Source organism: Labrus mixtus, chromosome 4 (assembly GCF_963584025.1).
Source record: "Labrus mixtus chromosome 4, fLabMix1.1, whole genome shotgun sequence".
NCBI lineage: Eukaryota > Metazoa > Chordata > Actinopteri > Labriformes > Labridae > Labrus > Labrus mixtus.
This window is the reverse complement of record NC_083615.1, coordinates 511379-527305: the sequence shown is the minus strand read 5'-3', so window position 1 is coordinate 527305 and position 15927 is coordinate 511379. Positions and strand designations below refer to the sequence as shown.

The 15927-nt window shown below is 38.3% G+C and overlaps 3 protein-coding genes across 3 annotated transcripts in view; 1 reads left to right on the top strand and 2 right to left on the bottom strand.

Moving 5' to 3' along the window:
- The window catches only part of nudt4a (nudix (nucleoside diphosphate linked moiety X)-type motif 4a), a 13581-nt gene extending 13371 nt beyond the window's left edge, over positions 1 to 210 (bottom strand). The window contains exon 1 of the mRNA XM_061035054.1: positions 1 to 210. This exon is cut by the window's left edge and continues 291 nt beyond it. The gene's annotated coding sequence lies outside the window, so the exon portion shown is untranslated.
- Positions 211 to 1582: 1372 nt separating this feature from the next.
- On the bottom strand, positions 1583 to 10400 carry ube2na (ubiquitin-conjugating enzyme E2Na). The gene is made up of 4 exons (XM_061035053.1): positions 10251 to 10400; positions 4426 to 4672; positions 3846 to 3986; positions 1583 to 2861 (listed from the first exon to the last, which is right to left on the bottom strand). The coding sequence occupies exons 1-4, from the start codon at positions 10278 to 10280 to the stop codon at positions 2815 to 2817; spliced, it is 465 nt and encodes a 154-aa protein (XP_060891036.1). The 5' UTR covers positions 10281 to 10400; the 3' UTR covers positions 1583 to 2814.
- Positions 10401 to 11993: 1593 nt separating this feature from the next.
- On the top strand, positions 11994 to 15595 carry c1qtnf13 (C1q and TNF related 13). Its single transcript, XM_061037125.1, has 2 exons — positions 11994 to 12104; positions 13911 to 15595. The coding sequence occupies exons 1-2, from the start codon at positions 12074 to 12076 to the stop codon at positions 14981 to 14983; spliced, it is 1104 nt and encodes a 367-aa protein (XP_060893108.1). The 5' UTR covers positions 11994 to 12073; the 3' UTR covers positions 14984 to 15595.
- The last annotated feature ends 332 nt before the right edge of the window (positions 15596 to 15927 follow it).

Here is a 15927-nt window from a genome sequence, read left to right as displayed (position 1 = left end):
GTCAAATATGTTTATCTGATTTGTCGTTGGAGCATTTCAATGTCTGTCTCTAACAAAACATTTCGGAAGTTCTTCTTCTTGAATGTAATGTATGCAGGCTCTCTGCATCAGGTAAATGTGTGAGCACACTGTCACTGCACTTCTTGTGGTAGGCTGTTTGAAGTTTTGTAGGTTATTCAGACCTCACTCACATCGTCGACCTGGTCTTTACCTCAGTGTCTGTCATCATGCCATCATTTACCCTTCCATCTATGTCACCTGATTGACCTCAGGAGGCGTGGATGGCAAACCATTAAAGCACTGGTTCCCAACTTTTCTGCCGGGCCCCCCTTTGGCAGATAAAGTCATTTTTTGCAATTTCATTTGAATTATGATACATAAATTTAGCAGGGCATTTTTTGAAAATGAAAAAGCAAATGTCAAATGTCATTTATTTAGTCTAAGATAAGATAGAGATACCTGTGATGTTGAGATGAGCAGAACAGGCCTGCCCTCTAGTGGAAGTGGGCGTTATTAAACCACAGGATGTTAAAAAAATTTTTTAAAAAAGGTTAGGCCTTTAGACCCTTTAAAGCATTGTTTTTAATTATTCATAAAAAATGATTTTGTGAATGATTTAGAATCAGCACCAGTTCACACGAGGGTTAAATGGTTTGTTAAAAGTGGAGGGTTTGACCATGCTATCAGCAGCAAGGATGATTTCTCAAATGAGGGAACATGAGGTCATGCAGGCTTCACTTTTCCAAACCAGTGGGAGAACCCTGAAGGCCTCTTTGAACTTCCACATTTACTGGTAAATCCTACTGAAACAGACCCAAGCGCCAGAAGAAGACTAATTCTTATCCGGTGAGTTTCTCTAATTTATTTATTCACTAATGGTATGAATTAAGAATTTCATTAAAAATATACGTAGATCCACCACCAACTCTTCCCTGAAGAACCATGACCAATCAGTTTTATTTCATGCATTATTGTGCCGTTTGCAGCTTATCTCAAATGTAATACAAATAAACTGAAAAAAAGTTAAATAAAAGCACTTGACAAACTGTTTGACACAAGGTTTTTCCAGGCACATGCTCGCGACCCACTGAAAACAGCAACCTGCAAGAGGCTTACCTGTACCATCTGTACATGGCACCTACAGTCCTATTCACCCTAATGGTCAGGATAAATGACTGACAGCTTTGAGAGGGAAACAGTCTTTCATCTGCCCAAAAAATGTTCTTAAAAGCATATTGAACTGACCACATTATTAAAGTGCATCAAAAATATGATGCATATCCTACATTTACAACTGATAAGCAATGAAAGACATTTTTTAAGAGTAAAAATAATGATCTTCAAATGGAATTAAAAAGAAAGGGGCCATTCAGCGTGGATACTTTATGTGGTAGCTTGTTTATTTGATCTGTTTCAGTACATTTTGAAGAGGGGGGGGGGGGGGGCATATCTTTTGAGTGCTGTTAACAAAACTGACCTCAGTCATTGCACACTGACCAGCCAGCTCTCTATCTATATGAACCAAACATACAGCAGCAACCTGTGACACACTGTTCCCCAAGAAAATAAAGCCAGGCAGCTCTTTATTAATCAACAGATTTTATTTACAGAACATAAAAAGTAGCAGGTGGACTGTTTTATAACACTCTGGGAACAGGAGAGAGTCCCCAGATAAGAGAGAATGAATGACTTTAACAGCAGTGAAGTGAATACAGACGTTTCAGTTAAAGAGCGTTCACAAACGGATGAGAGTCGAGCCTTCATTGAACATTTGGAGGTTTTATTCCCCAACAACCCAGCTTCTCCTGTCACTCCGATAGGTTCCCTCAGCACACCATCCACCATCACAACTGACAGCTCGAATGTCACCACTGCCTTGTGAAATAAATGCCATGAGAAGAAGTAAACCAGAAAGCAGAGGAGTTAGTATGGCGACAGCACAGAAGATACACATATAAAAGACTGGATATGGTGATAAAACATGTGCTAATACTAAAAAAGTCCTCAATGCTCACCCTCCCCTTAACACTCTCCCACACCATCCACAAGCCTACAGTTTACACCGAGTGGTTGAAGAAAATTCACGTGACAGTGGCAGGCTCAGTTTGGTTTTTAGTCATATCATTTGTATCTTTTGTAGCCAGATGTGATTTATGTGATTTAATTTGAAGTAGGCTTAACATTGTTTGTCTGCATCACTCTCGGCCATACACACAGAAGAAAAATAATGGTCCGCCATCGGTTAAGTGTCTATACGTACAGTGGGCTCTGTAGTTAGCTACTTTAATAAGCAAACAGCAAAACACAAGAAAACAAAGTTAAAAGAAAAGTGTTTTAATTTACAATATGGACCACATGTAGCCAACGCCCCCTCCCCTCCCCATTCCACTGCTTCAAAACTCACATTTCCACCAGTTATGTGTGGCTTAGGACACATTCCCCATACCCCATACCCCCCCCCCGAACGTGCTTGTGAAAGTAGCAGTCGGCACAAGCCTACAAAAAATCAATGGACATAGAAAGCCAGCGGAGAAGATCTAACCTTTGCCCATGCATGTCAACAGTAGTGAGATAGGACGACGACAAGTCATTTTTATTACTAGTGTGCATTTAAATCACCAATTGTCAGCAGTTGTTTTTTTTGTTTTTTTTCCCTTTACAATATATTCATGTTTATTTCATAATACATATGTATTTATATATTTAAGACTGTGTCCTTTAAATGCAAATGAAGTCAGAAGAGGTCTTGGCAGAACATGAGGAGTTGTGTTCCCACTTTACTTCCACTTGTATCTTCCACTTGTTGGGGCTGCTTTACACTTCATTTTTGCTTCCAGCGTAAATCCTGGTCCATGTCTTGGCTGTAAAAGTTTACAAAAGACAAAACAAGATTTGACCATGACACACAGAAAAAGTACAGCTGTAAACAATACTTTGTCAAGAGCTTGAGGTTAGAATTGTTTATCGCCAAGACCTCTTTAACCACACAACATGGAGCAGACTAGGACAGAGGGGGTGAAGCTGGTAATAAAAGTGCTAAGGACACTTAACATTAACATTATTGTTTTGTCTTTTTTATCCTACTACAATTTTAAATATTCATTTTAATATCTTGTTGCTTTTATGTGCCGTATTTTATTTTTTCATTTTTATACATATTTTTTTAATTCTTATTGGTGTGCATTAGTCTCTCAATGATTTTATAAACTACTTTTTCGTCAATAATTTTTCTGCACTCTTGTAAAGCACTTTGAACTGCAATTTAATTTATCTGAAAGGTGCTGTATAAATAAAGTTTGATTGCTTGATTGAAGGAGGGTTCAAACTTATAGCAGACCAAGTTTCAGCACAGCCCCATTACTTTCAAAGTCGATGCAAAGGCGTGATTTCACCGATTTGAATTTATGCAACTTAAGGGAGAAATTTACAAGATGTTGATTTGTTGACGCCTTTCTGCACCGACATCGTCCTGACCGTCTGAGCTTGCATTAGATATGGTTTGTCAGGAAACGGCATTTAATAAATAAACAAATTCAGAAGTTGTTTGCAGGTCACGTTTGTTTGTTTGTTTTTACTCCAAAAATCTGCATCATTATTTCTCATCTTTTATCAAACCAAAATGATTTCATTGGATCATAGATCTGACATCCTAAATACAGTTAACTAACAGTGAATGGGGAACAATAGATGCATCTTTGTTTTTTTCATCAATCCTCAAAAAGCAAATATAAGCTGATAAGATGTTGGTTAACCAGCACACACAAAAACAATGATCTTGTAGTCGTAACAAAAGGGTCAAATGACTTTACGTTTAACACTTACAAAAAACACTTTCTAGATCTCACCTGTTTCTATGGCTTGGACTTCATCAGACTTCCATTGTTCCGCCACATCATTTGCTAGAGGATCATCTGGGTTGGGTGCACTTAGTAATGCCTGGATCGACAGCAGCACTGTGCGAATCTGCAGAGCTGGCGACCATTTATCTGAAAAGATGAGAAAAGAAAAAAAGGATTAATGAGACTAAAATAGAATTTTAGAATACTAAAGAGAAGAGGAGATGATACTTGATAAACAGCAGGGGTGTGTCTATTCTAAGCTGCTGTGGTAGAGTGGAGATGTGAGGAAGTAGTGGCACAAAGCTCTAGTCCAGGGTTCACAAATGAAACGTAAGAGGCCATTGATCTTTTTAGCAAAATAAAATTGACAAGTGCCTCACTTCACTGCCAGACAGACAACACCTGACACAACACCTGACACAACACATGACACAACACCTGACACAACACATGACACAACACATGACACAACACCTGACACAACACATGCAGGATTTCCTACACCTGCAGTAACAAGCCTGACTAAACATGGCAAAGATAGTGGGAGAAACAAAGTGCTGTTAACTCTGATGGCTGGTCGACTTACCTTTCAAAATGTCTAGACATATTCTTCCCAACTTGTCTACATTGGGATGATATATTTTGGTCATGAAGCGTACTTTAGGAGCTGCCATTGGATATTCCTCTGGTAGAAAGAGTTCAAGTTTAAACGTGCCCCCCTCAAAAGGTGAGTCCTGTGGTCCGGCGATGACCACATGAAAGTAGCGAGCGTTGCTTTCATCTGGCTCTGCCTTGATGCCTGGGACGGGCTCCTGCAGCAAACGCTGAGTTTCCTGTTACAGAAACGAAACATAAAGACATTTCATTTTTCATGTTAACTTCCTTAACCACAAAGCGTGTTTGAATGGGCAATGCAGAACTCACTTTCCCAAGAGACTGAGAATGCTAGTAAACCCTATTTAAAAATGCAGAAAAAAACTACTGCACAAGCTGAAAAAAGGGAATAAACTAAGTTTGACTTTTAAAATGGGATGCAGCAAACAGCAAACCTCACACAAGAAAACAATCTACAATCCTGCAGTGCGTACTTTTTCATCACAGCTGTTTAGTTTGACATGACAAGAGCATCAACACAAGTTTTTATTCTGTGCAGAAGTCTTAACTCCTGTTATTCACTGAGTGCAAAAACTGAAGCCTCCAGACCTCAATGCAGTGCAGCGGAACAGAACAAATGCAAATGATGATATAATCAATGTAACTACAGCATTGCATTGTGCAAACACAGCAATAGGTTCCCAAAGGACACAGAAAGTGCAAACATAGCTTTAACAACTGACTCAAAGTAACTACAAATAATATCAGTATAACATCCTTCATTCATGTCATTCTTGGCAAAAAGGAGAATTAAATTCATTGGCAGAGAATTTGACTGTTCTCTCTATAAGTACGTACACAGAAACTGAAGAAACAACAGAGTTGAACAACTCAAAGTTTCTCCAGTTTCAATGTTCTTTTTAAGGGCTTAAAAACGTAAACAATAAGAGTTCTGAATGTTGTTTTACTTCCTGTGATGCACTATGAACAGTATAAATGATTTGATATGACATGCATCGATCCTGAGGTTATGACATTATCATTAAACGATTGGCCTTGTGTAGCACTTTAGCCTGATGTCTGGTCTTATAATGGCAATTTAATTATCATGAAAAGGAATTCACAACATAAAAGGATGCAACACCATCAAGACATCATGAGTCACACAAGCATGGCAATATGTCCGCCCGAGATGTTGAAGCATTTATAATGAGGACGCTTTAGATGACTCTCTTAAATTGCACTGCATTGAGCTTGCAGGGCCACCGTACAAGACAGCGGGACGCTTTGTAATAAATCATGACAGCTACAAATAAAGTTGTGGTTTATAGTCATCTACAACTGTTCCTTGCACTGCAGTAAAATGAACTGAATGAGGGCTGGGAGATTAAATGATCTTAACAAGGGATCACAATACTATTTTTTTTTTTACATGATGATTCACCTTTTGGAATTTTTACTCCACACAGGTAGATCAAGTATTCGATCACACAGCACAAACAGCCTGTTAGTCGGCATTTTCATTCTTGCATGACTGAAGTACACGCCCACTTCCTGATGTGAACCTTTATTTAGCTGGAGAAAAAGGAGGATGTCTTCAGTAAAGAGAAAAGAAAAGTTCAACTAAGGGGTCCAAACAGTGAACCTACATTTCTGTTATCATCCAGTGATGACTTGTTATTCTTAACATGATGTAAATTCTAAAGAGACAGCTTGCTTAACAGTCCCCATAACAAGCACCCTGTGTCCCCTAAAAGCTCTGAAGAGATGCAGATGTTCAGACTCAAACTGCTTTGTATTGAGTTGATAAGTCTAAAAACATAATGGTTTTCATGACTTGGACTGTGCCCTTCAACAACTGGCTCAGAGCTGGGATTTTGAAGACTCTTTGTGCAGTACCGGGGGTGAGATATTTTTTTTTAGAGGTTGACGCTCTGACTCAGCCACAGAAACTCAGGAGACCAGCGTTGCTTTCACTGCCCTCGGCCACTGTAGCAACATTTCTCCCATCTCAAATGACCTACATAAGCACACACCTTAACTATGACAGGACAGCAGGTGACACCTCTTGTGGTTTGCATGAGTCATGAATGACACACTTGAGAGGAACTTATGCAAACGTACTGTATTTTTTTACTGCCATTGAATTCATTCCTTAATTTAGCTCTGATAAAACAATGAGTCTCTCATATGCAGCACTTGTAATTTTCCGGCATCTAAAAACCCAAGTCCATCCTTTTTTGCAGCAGAAACGTAACACACCTGTCTCAAAAACACATGGCAGAAACCATATGTGAAATAATAGCATCCACATTAAGCTCTGCAGAGCCAGTAGCACCCTTGTTTTTAGACGTTCCTTTCCTGAACGTGACTGGGAGTGGGATTCCTGAAATGTTTCAGATAACCCATAGACAAAACCATGCAGTGAAAACACAGACAGGGACAGGGGGCTCCCGGTCCCATTCACACGCTCTGAGGGCTCAAGGGCTCGGACCGCTAAGTACTCTTGCCATTTTACCCATCTTTTCCCACAATGCTGGTCTGCTGTTTCACCCACCTGTACAACCTTCTCTGAGAAAATAAGTGTTCCTGTTATGCACTTATCTATTACTAGTTCCTCTCTCCCATGCAGATTGTGTGTTATGATAAATGACTGGTTTTACTGGCTTACTCCCCGAAACCTCCTTACTGCATTTTAGTCACGTATCAGTGGTGTGACCAGTATAAAAAACAAATCCATATTAGCTCAAGACAGGCTAAGTGTTAATGCTACAAACTAGGGCTGGGAAATATATTGACTTTTTAAGATATATCGATATGTTTTCAAACAAGATATAGGGTAAGACGATATTGTTAATATGAATATAGTTTATGTTGCATTAAAATAACATTACAGAGGTGCCAGGTCACCTGTTTCTCATCTCACTGATGATGACTGACTGTCTGTCCTCCTCTCTCTCTCTTTTATTGTATTTAAGGAACATTTTTATTTTATAATATTATTTTTTAAATTCACAATCAGGTAGTTTATTCTCGATGTGTTTTCACTGTTAATAAAATACATATCGATATATATCGAGTATCGTCATTCAGCTAAACAATATCGAGATATGAGTTTTGGTCCATATCGTCCAGCCCTACTAGAAACCATAAGTTGCACATCGATATTAAATATGATTAATGTTCACACATAACACAAGTTGAATGACTCTTACATGTAGATATGATTATTATGAAGACACTGTTAAAGTTCCACAAAGGAAAAGGGTAAAAGTTTGTTTATTCTTCTCTATCAACAATAAAGTTAGGCATCTGCAGTTCATCCTTAAAGAAACTTAAACTTAATAATGTAATATAATAATGAACTTATAACACAGAACTTCCAAACACAAATGGTATAAACTTTGCTGTTTTTAAACTTTCCTTCTATTTGCCAAACACCTTAACTGCCTCTGCTTTATCTCATGCACTACATCACTTTATTCTATCCATTTTATTTCAGTATTCATACAGTTCTGGTTAATTTATTCCTGTTGTTCTTATCCATCTTTGCACTACGGTCACTTTATTTATCTAATTTTTACCTTTACAGTTATATTGTTTGCACATAGTTCTGTCTACATCTGTTCACTACTACACATAGTTCTGTCTACATCTGTTCACTAATGCACATAGTTCTGTCTACATCTGTTCACTACTACACATAGTTCTGTTTACATCTGTTCACTACTGCACATAATTCTGTCTACATCTGTTCACTACTACACATAGTTCTGTCTACATCTGTTCACTACTACACATAGTTCTGTCTACATCTGTTCACTACTACACATAATTCTGTCTACATCTGTTCACTACTACACATAGTTCTGTCTACATCTGTTCACTACTACACATAGTTCTGTCTACATCTGTTCACTACTGCACATAGTTCTGTCTACATCTGTTCACTACTGCACATAGTTCTGTTTACATCTGTTCACTACTACACATAGTTCTGTTTACATCTGTTCACTACTGCACATAGTTCTGTCTACATCTGTTCACTACTGCACATAGTTCTGTTTACATCTGTTCACTACTGCACATAGTTCTGTTTACATCTGTTCACTACTGCACATAGTTCTGTCTACATCTGTTCACTACTGCACATAGTTCTGTTTACATCTGTTCACTACTGCACATAGTTCTGTCTACATCTGTTCACTACTGCACATAGTTCTGTTTACATCTGTTCACTACTACACATAGTTCTGTGTATATATATATTTGTTTCTCGTTTACTGCACATAGTTCTGTCTACATCTGTTCACTACTGCACATAGTTCTGTCTACATCTGTTCACTACTGCACATAGTTCTGTTTACATCTGTTCACTACTACACATAGTTCTGTGTATATATATATTTGTTTCTCGTTTACTGCACATAGTTCTGTCTACATCTGTTCACTACTGCACATAGTTCTGTCTACATCTGTTCACTACTGCACATAGTTCTGTTTACATCTGTTCACTACTACACATAGTTCTGTGTATATATATATTTGTTTCTCGTTTACTGCACATAGTTCTGTCTACATCTGTTCACTACTGCACATAGTTCTGTCTACATCTGTTCACTACCACACATAGTTCTGTTTACATCTGTTTACATCTGTTAGTCCAATCACTGAAAACTTTTCATGATGATATTAAAGTAAGGTATGACTTCTGTCATGACCTGAGAACATACATTACAGCAGGGATGATCAACTTTGATCACAGCAAGGGGCCACATTCATTTAACTCTCACTGCCAGAGGGCCAAATTGTAGAATACAAAAACGATGACAGTCAATTATGTCTCAAATTGAACTCAACATATACCAGTGATCAAATATTATCATGGACATATTTCTGGTTTTCATGATTTCATGGCAGATTTTGTCATGTTTTTATTCATGTTTCTAATTAATTGATGTGTAAAAAATTGACCTGAGGGCCACGTTGAGGGTTGATGGGGGCCGCATGTGGCCCCCGGGCCGCCAGTTGCCCACCCCTGCATTACAGCTTTACACCAGAACAGATCAGTTTGACTTAATAAATGTGTTTAATGTGTTCTGAAGTGTTTTAATGAAAACACAGACAACACTTCATATTCTGATTTAAACTTATTTATAAAGAGATGTAACCACAAAACCTCTTCAGTTAGACTGTAAAAACACTATCTGACACTAAACCCACAGGTCAACTAAATAAACTATTATTATTATTATATCACAAGTTTAACCTGCGTTACATTATAAGATGTTATTACATTTATGACTAATTCACCGTACTAACGTTTAATAAAGAATTTAACTTAATAATGATGTTAAATAATATTATATAAAGTTTTATGTTGTGCATAAATTAAACGTTTAATCCGGACAGTGTGAGGCTAACAGGCTAGCGTTAGTTTACCCGAAACAAAGCTAACAAACTAGCCGGTGTTAGCATAGTTAGCCTGGTGAGCTAACCATTCAGTCATCACAAAAACCCGCATCAGTCGCGATTTTAAAACATTATTCTGCGTGAAGCTACATTTAGAAAGGTGTGATCTCGGCAGGTGGTTCATTTATGGGTCATATTAGGTAACATTAACAACCGGAGCCTCGGTTTATCTGAGCACAGAAACGAAACGGAAGTTATTTTATCAGATACCGTGAGTTAGCTGGATGCTAATGCTAGCTGTAGCACAGTTACGGAGCATCATTAGGAGTTTAGATCGTGTGCGCAGGGCTTTAGTAAAGGCAAATCATTCGGACATACAGCTGATTAAAGTGGCAAAATAAATACCTTTGTGATCCTGCGGGGCAGTCCTGCCATCTTGTCTTAAATGCGGGATTTTTAGCTTTCAGTGCTTTCTTTCTGCCGTTGGCTTTGACAGCAAACACACGACTTCCGGGTTGATTGCGTCATGAGCGTCGATGGTAGGACAGGAATGTGGCTGACGCGCTGAGGGACAGAAAGTGTTTGTTCCAGTTTATCAGGTAATAGAGACAGACATGCAGAAGCTCTGTGCACCTGAAGAAGACAGGACATGAATGTGATTTTATATTAGAATAAATCTTCTTCAGTGTCAGATATCTGAGCATAATAAGTCCTCAATACTTTGTGTGTAAAACACTGTGAGAGCTGTGTTTTTATATCATTGTAGAAGCCTAGTGCAGAAAATGTGGTCATCTTTGAAAGGAAATATAGTTTAGCTCCTTTGGCAAATAGACTAAGTAAATAAATAATATTTTTTATGGTAAAATTTCAGTCTGAGAGGAGAATATCAAGATTTTTAAACGCAGTCTTAAAACTCATTTATTCAGTCTGACTTTTATAAAGTGCTTTATATAAATTCAAATCTTAACATTACTGTATTTTCCTCTTATGTATTTATTTTAATATCTTATTGCTTTTATGTGTCATATTTTATTTTCTTACCTTTTTATACATTCTTATTGGTGTGCATTAGTCTCTCAATGATTTTATAAACTACTTTTTGTCCATAACTTTTCTGCACTCTTGTAAAGCACTTTGAACTGCAATTTAATTTGTCTGAAAAGTGCTTTATAAATAAAGTTTGATTGATTGATTGATTTTGATCTTCTAATTTTGTTTGGGTAAAATTATACTAAAGACATGTTGTTGTCCTTTTTTATTATTATTTGAATGCAAATTCTTGATTTAAAGCATCAAGACAATGGTCATCTACAGTGCCGGCCCCTTTATTATAGTCTGTCTGATTTTGTTTGACTATATATTAACCAAATGAAGAATAATACAGACGGTAACCTAACATACAGCACTAAAGCGTTTATATAGGAACATATAAGTAGTAGGGCTAGTTGAAAAAACAACCATTTAAAAATACATAAACAATGTATGGAGGCTGTAGTCCTCCAGGCGGGCGGCCAGGGTTCAAATCCCACCTGTGGCTCCTTTCCCGCATGTCATTCCCCTCTCTCTCTCTCTCCCTGATTTCCAGCTCTGTCCACTCTCCTATCTCTCCAATAAAGGCACAAAAAGCCACAAAAATAAATCTTTAAAAAATACATAAACAATAAGAATGACAACATTTCATACAGCTGGTGAGATGTCAGTTTAATCTCCACACTTTCTTTATTCCAAGGCGGCATATTGGATTCATGAATTACATGACCTAACAAGCAGAGCTCTAAAACAACCTGTTGATATGAATATTGGAGTTCATTATATTGCATCCCATCAGCTGATTTACCAGGACTAAAAGATCACAATCGACTGATGGCGGGAAATAAAAGTTTCTCTGAAGTTGAAGAGGCATACTTTGTTCCCAAAGCTACTCCAATGGTCATAGACAAAACAAAGCACTGATGACTTGATACACCCGTTGACCAATAAGGTCGTCTGTTACAGCTACAGCATTATTTGCCATGTTTTTCTTTCTTTTCTTTTCTTTTCTTTTTTGCTCTCCAGGCTGAATGGGGGCTACAGCCTAGATTGGACAGGGTTTGGGGCTCCTCCCCCTGACAGATCTGTGTGGTCAAAAAGCATTGTCTCTTTGGGAGTCAGGCATGTAACATAGACATCAGCAGTGCAGCAAACTAACAGCAAGCTTTTTAAAAAAACGGAATAAGAAGAAATCCAGCATGCATTTCCTATCCCAGCATAGCTTAACAGGTTGGTGTGTAACTCTATAATTGGTTTCTATTTGAGCTAGAATTCTGTGTATATACATGTGGAGCAAGAAATACAAGTTTGATCTTGGTCTTTTTTTGTATTGGAAGTGTATAATAATCTACATTTTATTTGCAGATTCTTAATTCTAAATTTTAATTTTAAAAAGTGTATTCTAATCTTTCAGTGAGAGTTGGATAAAGCTGTTCTCAGTTTAATAATCTCCTAACACAGATCTTTGTCATCAGTTTGTTGTAGACATGTTTATTACAGACACCAGGGAAACAAACAGGTGTAATATCTGATCCTTTAGTTATTACTTGTGTGTGTTCTTACAGGTGCACAGTTTACACTTAATAAGTGAAACACCATTTTTGACAAATTGGACCTCATGGGATTTTAAATGTATTGCTATCTTTAATATTTTTTAGTTAAAAAAACACACTTAAAAAAAGATTCTCCTCATCCTAAAACCAAGAGGTTTTCCTGCAAGTCAGACCAACGTAACAGTAACTCTAACATCCCCTTTGTAGAGGTATCTTTTAGCAATTTGCTCTACATCACCTCACCGACCATCAAAAGTTTTCCATTGTTCATCACACACAAGAACAGATGAACCAGTAGCTAATCCCAGTCAGTGACTCAGTGCACAGAGTGAACAGACAATATCAGCCACATTAGAGTGTTTGATTTGAGTGGTAAGATCGTTCTTGACAGGTCTTGGCAAGAGTTTCTTATTTCATATCGGCTACAGAAACGACGGGACAAACCTCGTCTAGTTCAAATCACGTTCTCAAAAAAACATACATTTTACTTTCATCATCACGTTTTTAGCGATTCGGCTTTAACACTAACTTTTTGTTTTTAAAATGTTCATTTGAACATTTTCATTATAATTTTAGCAAAAAAAAAAGTCAGAGAAAATAAAGGTTGTGTGTTAAAAGTTAAAAAAAAAATCTAAAATTCCTTGAAAGAAAAAGAGAGATTCTTAATTATTTCCTTGTACAGTCAAGTCAAGTCATATTTATTTATGAAGCACATTTAAAAACAGCAACAGCTGACCAAAGTGCTGCACAATACATTAAAAAAGAAAAAACAACTTCAGATCACAACGTCCACAGGAAAGAGAGAAATATATATGTATAAATATATAAAGAAAGCAACAAAATAAAGAAAGCAACAAAGGAACCTGAAAGAAACGGTCTGTTCAGGACCAGAGGACTCAAATGCTAAAATATAAAAGTATGTCTTGAGACGGGACTTAAAAGAGTCAACAGACCTGATGGGATGAGGGAGGCTGTTCCACAGTTTAGGGGCTTTTACTGAAAAAGCCCAATCTCCCTTTAGCTTGAGCCGGGTACAGTGTGAAGCTACTCCTTTAGCCAATTAGCTTGGCAACAAACAAGGAGCGGGAAAAGAGTTAGCCTGGCTCATACAGTAACACAATCTGAACACAAGCACTTAGCAAAACCTTTCTGTTTAACTCTTTTTCTACAAAATCAAAAAGCAAACTATGACTTTTTAATTTTGTACTTCAAGGATGCCGGTAGGTGTATTTGGTTTTCTTTTAGCTAAAGCTAGGCTTCCTGTCTTTGTGCTTAAGCTAACATCTTCTGTCTGAAACTTCTTCTTCTTTATGTTTTATTAAATGAAGTAGGTAAAAAGTTGACCTTTAACTACTATTAGGGTCCAAACCACTTCAATTCAAGACTTATATTTTGCACAGCAGCAACATTTTGGATATCACTTTATTCATTTATAATCTGCTGTTTGTGAATAACACACTTCCTTCTGATTTCTTCCTGTTAGCTCAGTGGGGAACATGCTGCTACCTGGCATGCGTACTCATCGTGATCTCCTGCTCTCGACCGGTGTCCCCCGCTCAACCCCCTCCCGTGGCGGCAGGTTACCGCTCTGCGTTCTCTGCCACGCAGACTAACAGCATGGTGGGAGGCAAGCAGAAGGCCGTGACCTTCAGCCGGCTCACGGTCAACATCGGCGGGGACTTCAACCCGGACACCGGCCTCTTCCGCTGCCGCATCCCGGGGGCTTACTACTTCGCCTTCTCTGTGGGGAAGTTCCCAAAGAAAATGCTGTCTGTGATACTGGTGCGGAACGGAGAGGAGGTGCAGGCCATGGCGTACGACGACTACCGCAAGAAAGGGAGGAAAGTTCAGAGCCAGAGCGTCATGATCAGTCTGAAGGAAATGGACACAGTGTGGCTGCTTTTACAGCAGAGTCCTCAGTATGCTCTGTACAGCAACGCAGGGCCGTACATCACCTTCTCTGGTTACCTCGTCTACCCAGACCTTTCCCAAAGCAGCCTCATCAGCAACCACCTGTCCCCGCCAGGCCCGTCCTTCACAAACTGCCCCCCTCAGGCCGACCCCGGGGCCAAAGGTCAAAGCTCAGATCAGCCGCGGTCTGCTTTCTCTGTGGCACGGACGTCCACTCTCCTGGGTCAGAGCAGCAGGCAGCAGGACAAGCCACCTCTGACCTTCGATGTGGAGTATGTAAACATCGGGGGACATTTCAACAGGACCTCCGGCCTCTTCACCTGCCACTTTCCCGGCGCGTACTTCTTCGCCTTCACTATCGGGAAGCACCCGCGTAAGGCCGTCTCTGTGAAGCTGATGACCGGGAAGGGCGAGGTGCAGGCGATGGTGTTCGACGAGGACACGTCGAAGAGACGCGAGATGCAGAGTCAGAGTCTGCTGCTGTCTCTCCGGCGCGGTGACAGCGTGTGGCTGTACAGTCAGCAGGACGAGCGCTACGCCGTCTACAGCAACCAAGGGAGGTACACCACCTTCTCCGGCTTTCTGGTTTACCCCGAAGAGACGACGCTCACACCTCCCACCCCTCAGGACGGAACGCCCCACTAAATGTTTCACCTCATTTTTTTAAAGATAGTCTAGAAAAGATAACACAATGTGATGTTTAATGTAGATATCTGTATGTTACTTCAGAGTGAACGGGGCAGAACACATCCTGCACCTGTTCTCATTATTATGTTAAGTATCTTTTAATTATAGTGAATAGAAGTAGGGATCAAAGCTGTTGCCAAATTCTACCACAAGATGGTGCTAGAGGACAAGTATGGACACTAACAAGAATGCAAAGAGGTCATTTTGTCTTTAAAGTGCAATAACTGTAAGACATCATCATAAACAACTGAATGATTTAGTGTTAGTTACTGTTAATATGTTCTGCATTAACTAGAAAAAACAATTACATGTAAACAGATGTAATGCATATAAGGAAAATGATGTAAATGATGTATAGTTTATTAACATTTACTTACTGTAAAAGTAGATTTAGAAATACTTTATAATCATGTCAGAGATGATAGCCTGCTTATGAAACTTGAATGTTATGGATAAACCTATATATAAATATATATATATAAATAGATGTATTGTTTTATGTTTAATGTTCATTTCAGGAAAATAATAAATAAAGTCATACATTTAATGAATTAAAAAGAGATTGATTCTTGTGATATGTTGCACTGTATACAAAGTATGTTCACTTCAGCTAAATCAACAAGAGGGGGCGCTGTTGTATTAAATATCAGCAGATAATAATAGAATAGATTAGAATAGAATATTCTTATTGATCCCAAACTGGGAAATTGTGGTGTTACAGCAGCAGGTTATCCAAACACACAATATGAGCAAAAAACACAATATTAACAAATCTAAACACAATATAATATTAAATACAAAGTAAATAAGCACTAAAAATATAAAAACTAAGAATGGGAATATATATAACCAGGATTTAACTTAACATTACTAGTCTTAAATATGAAAGATTAAATGTAAAT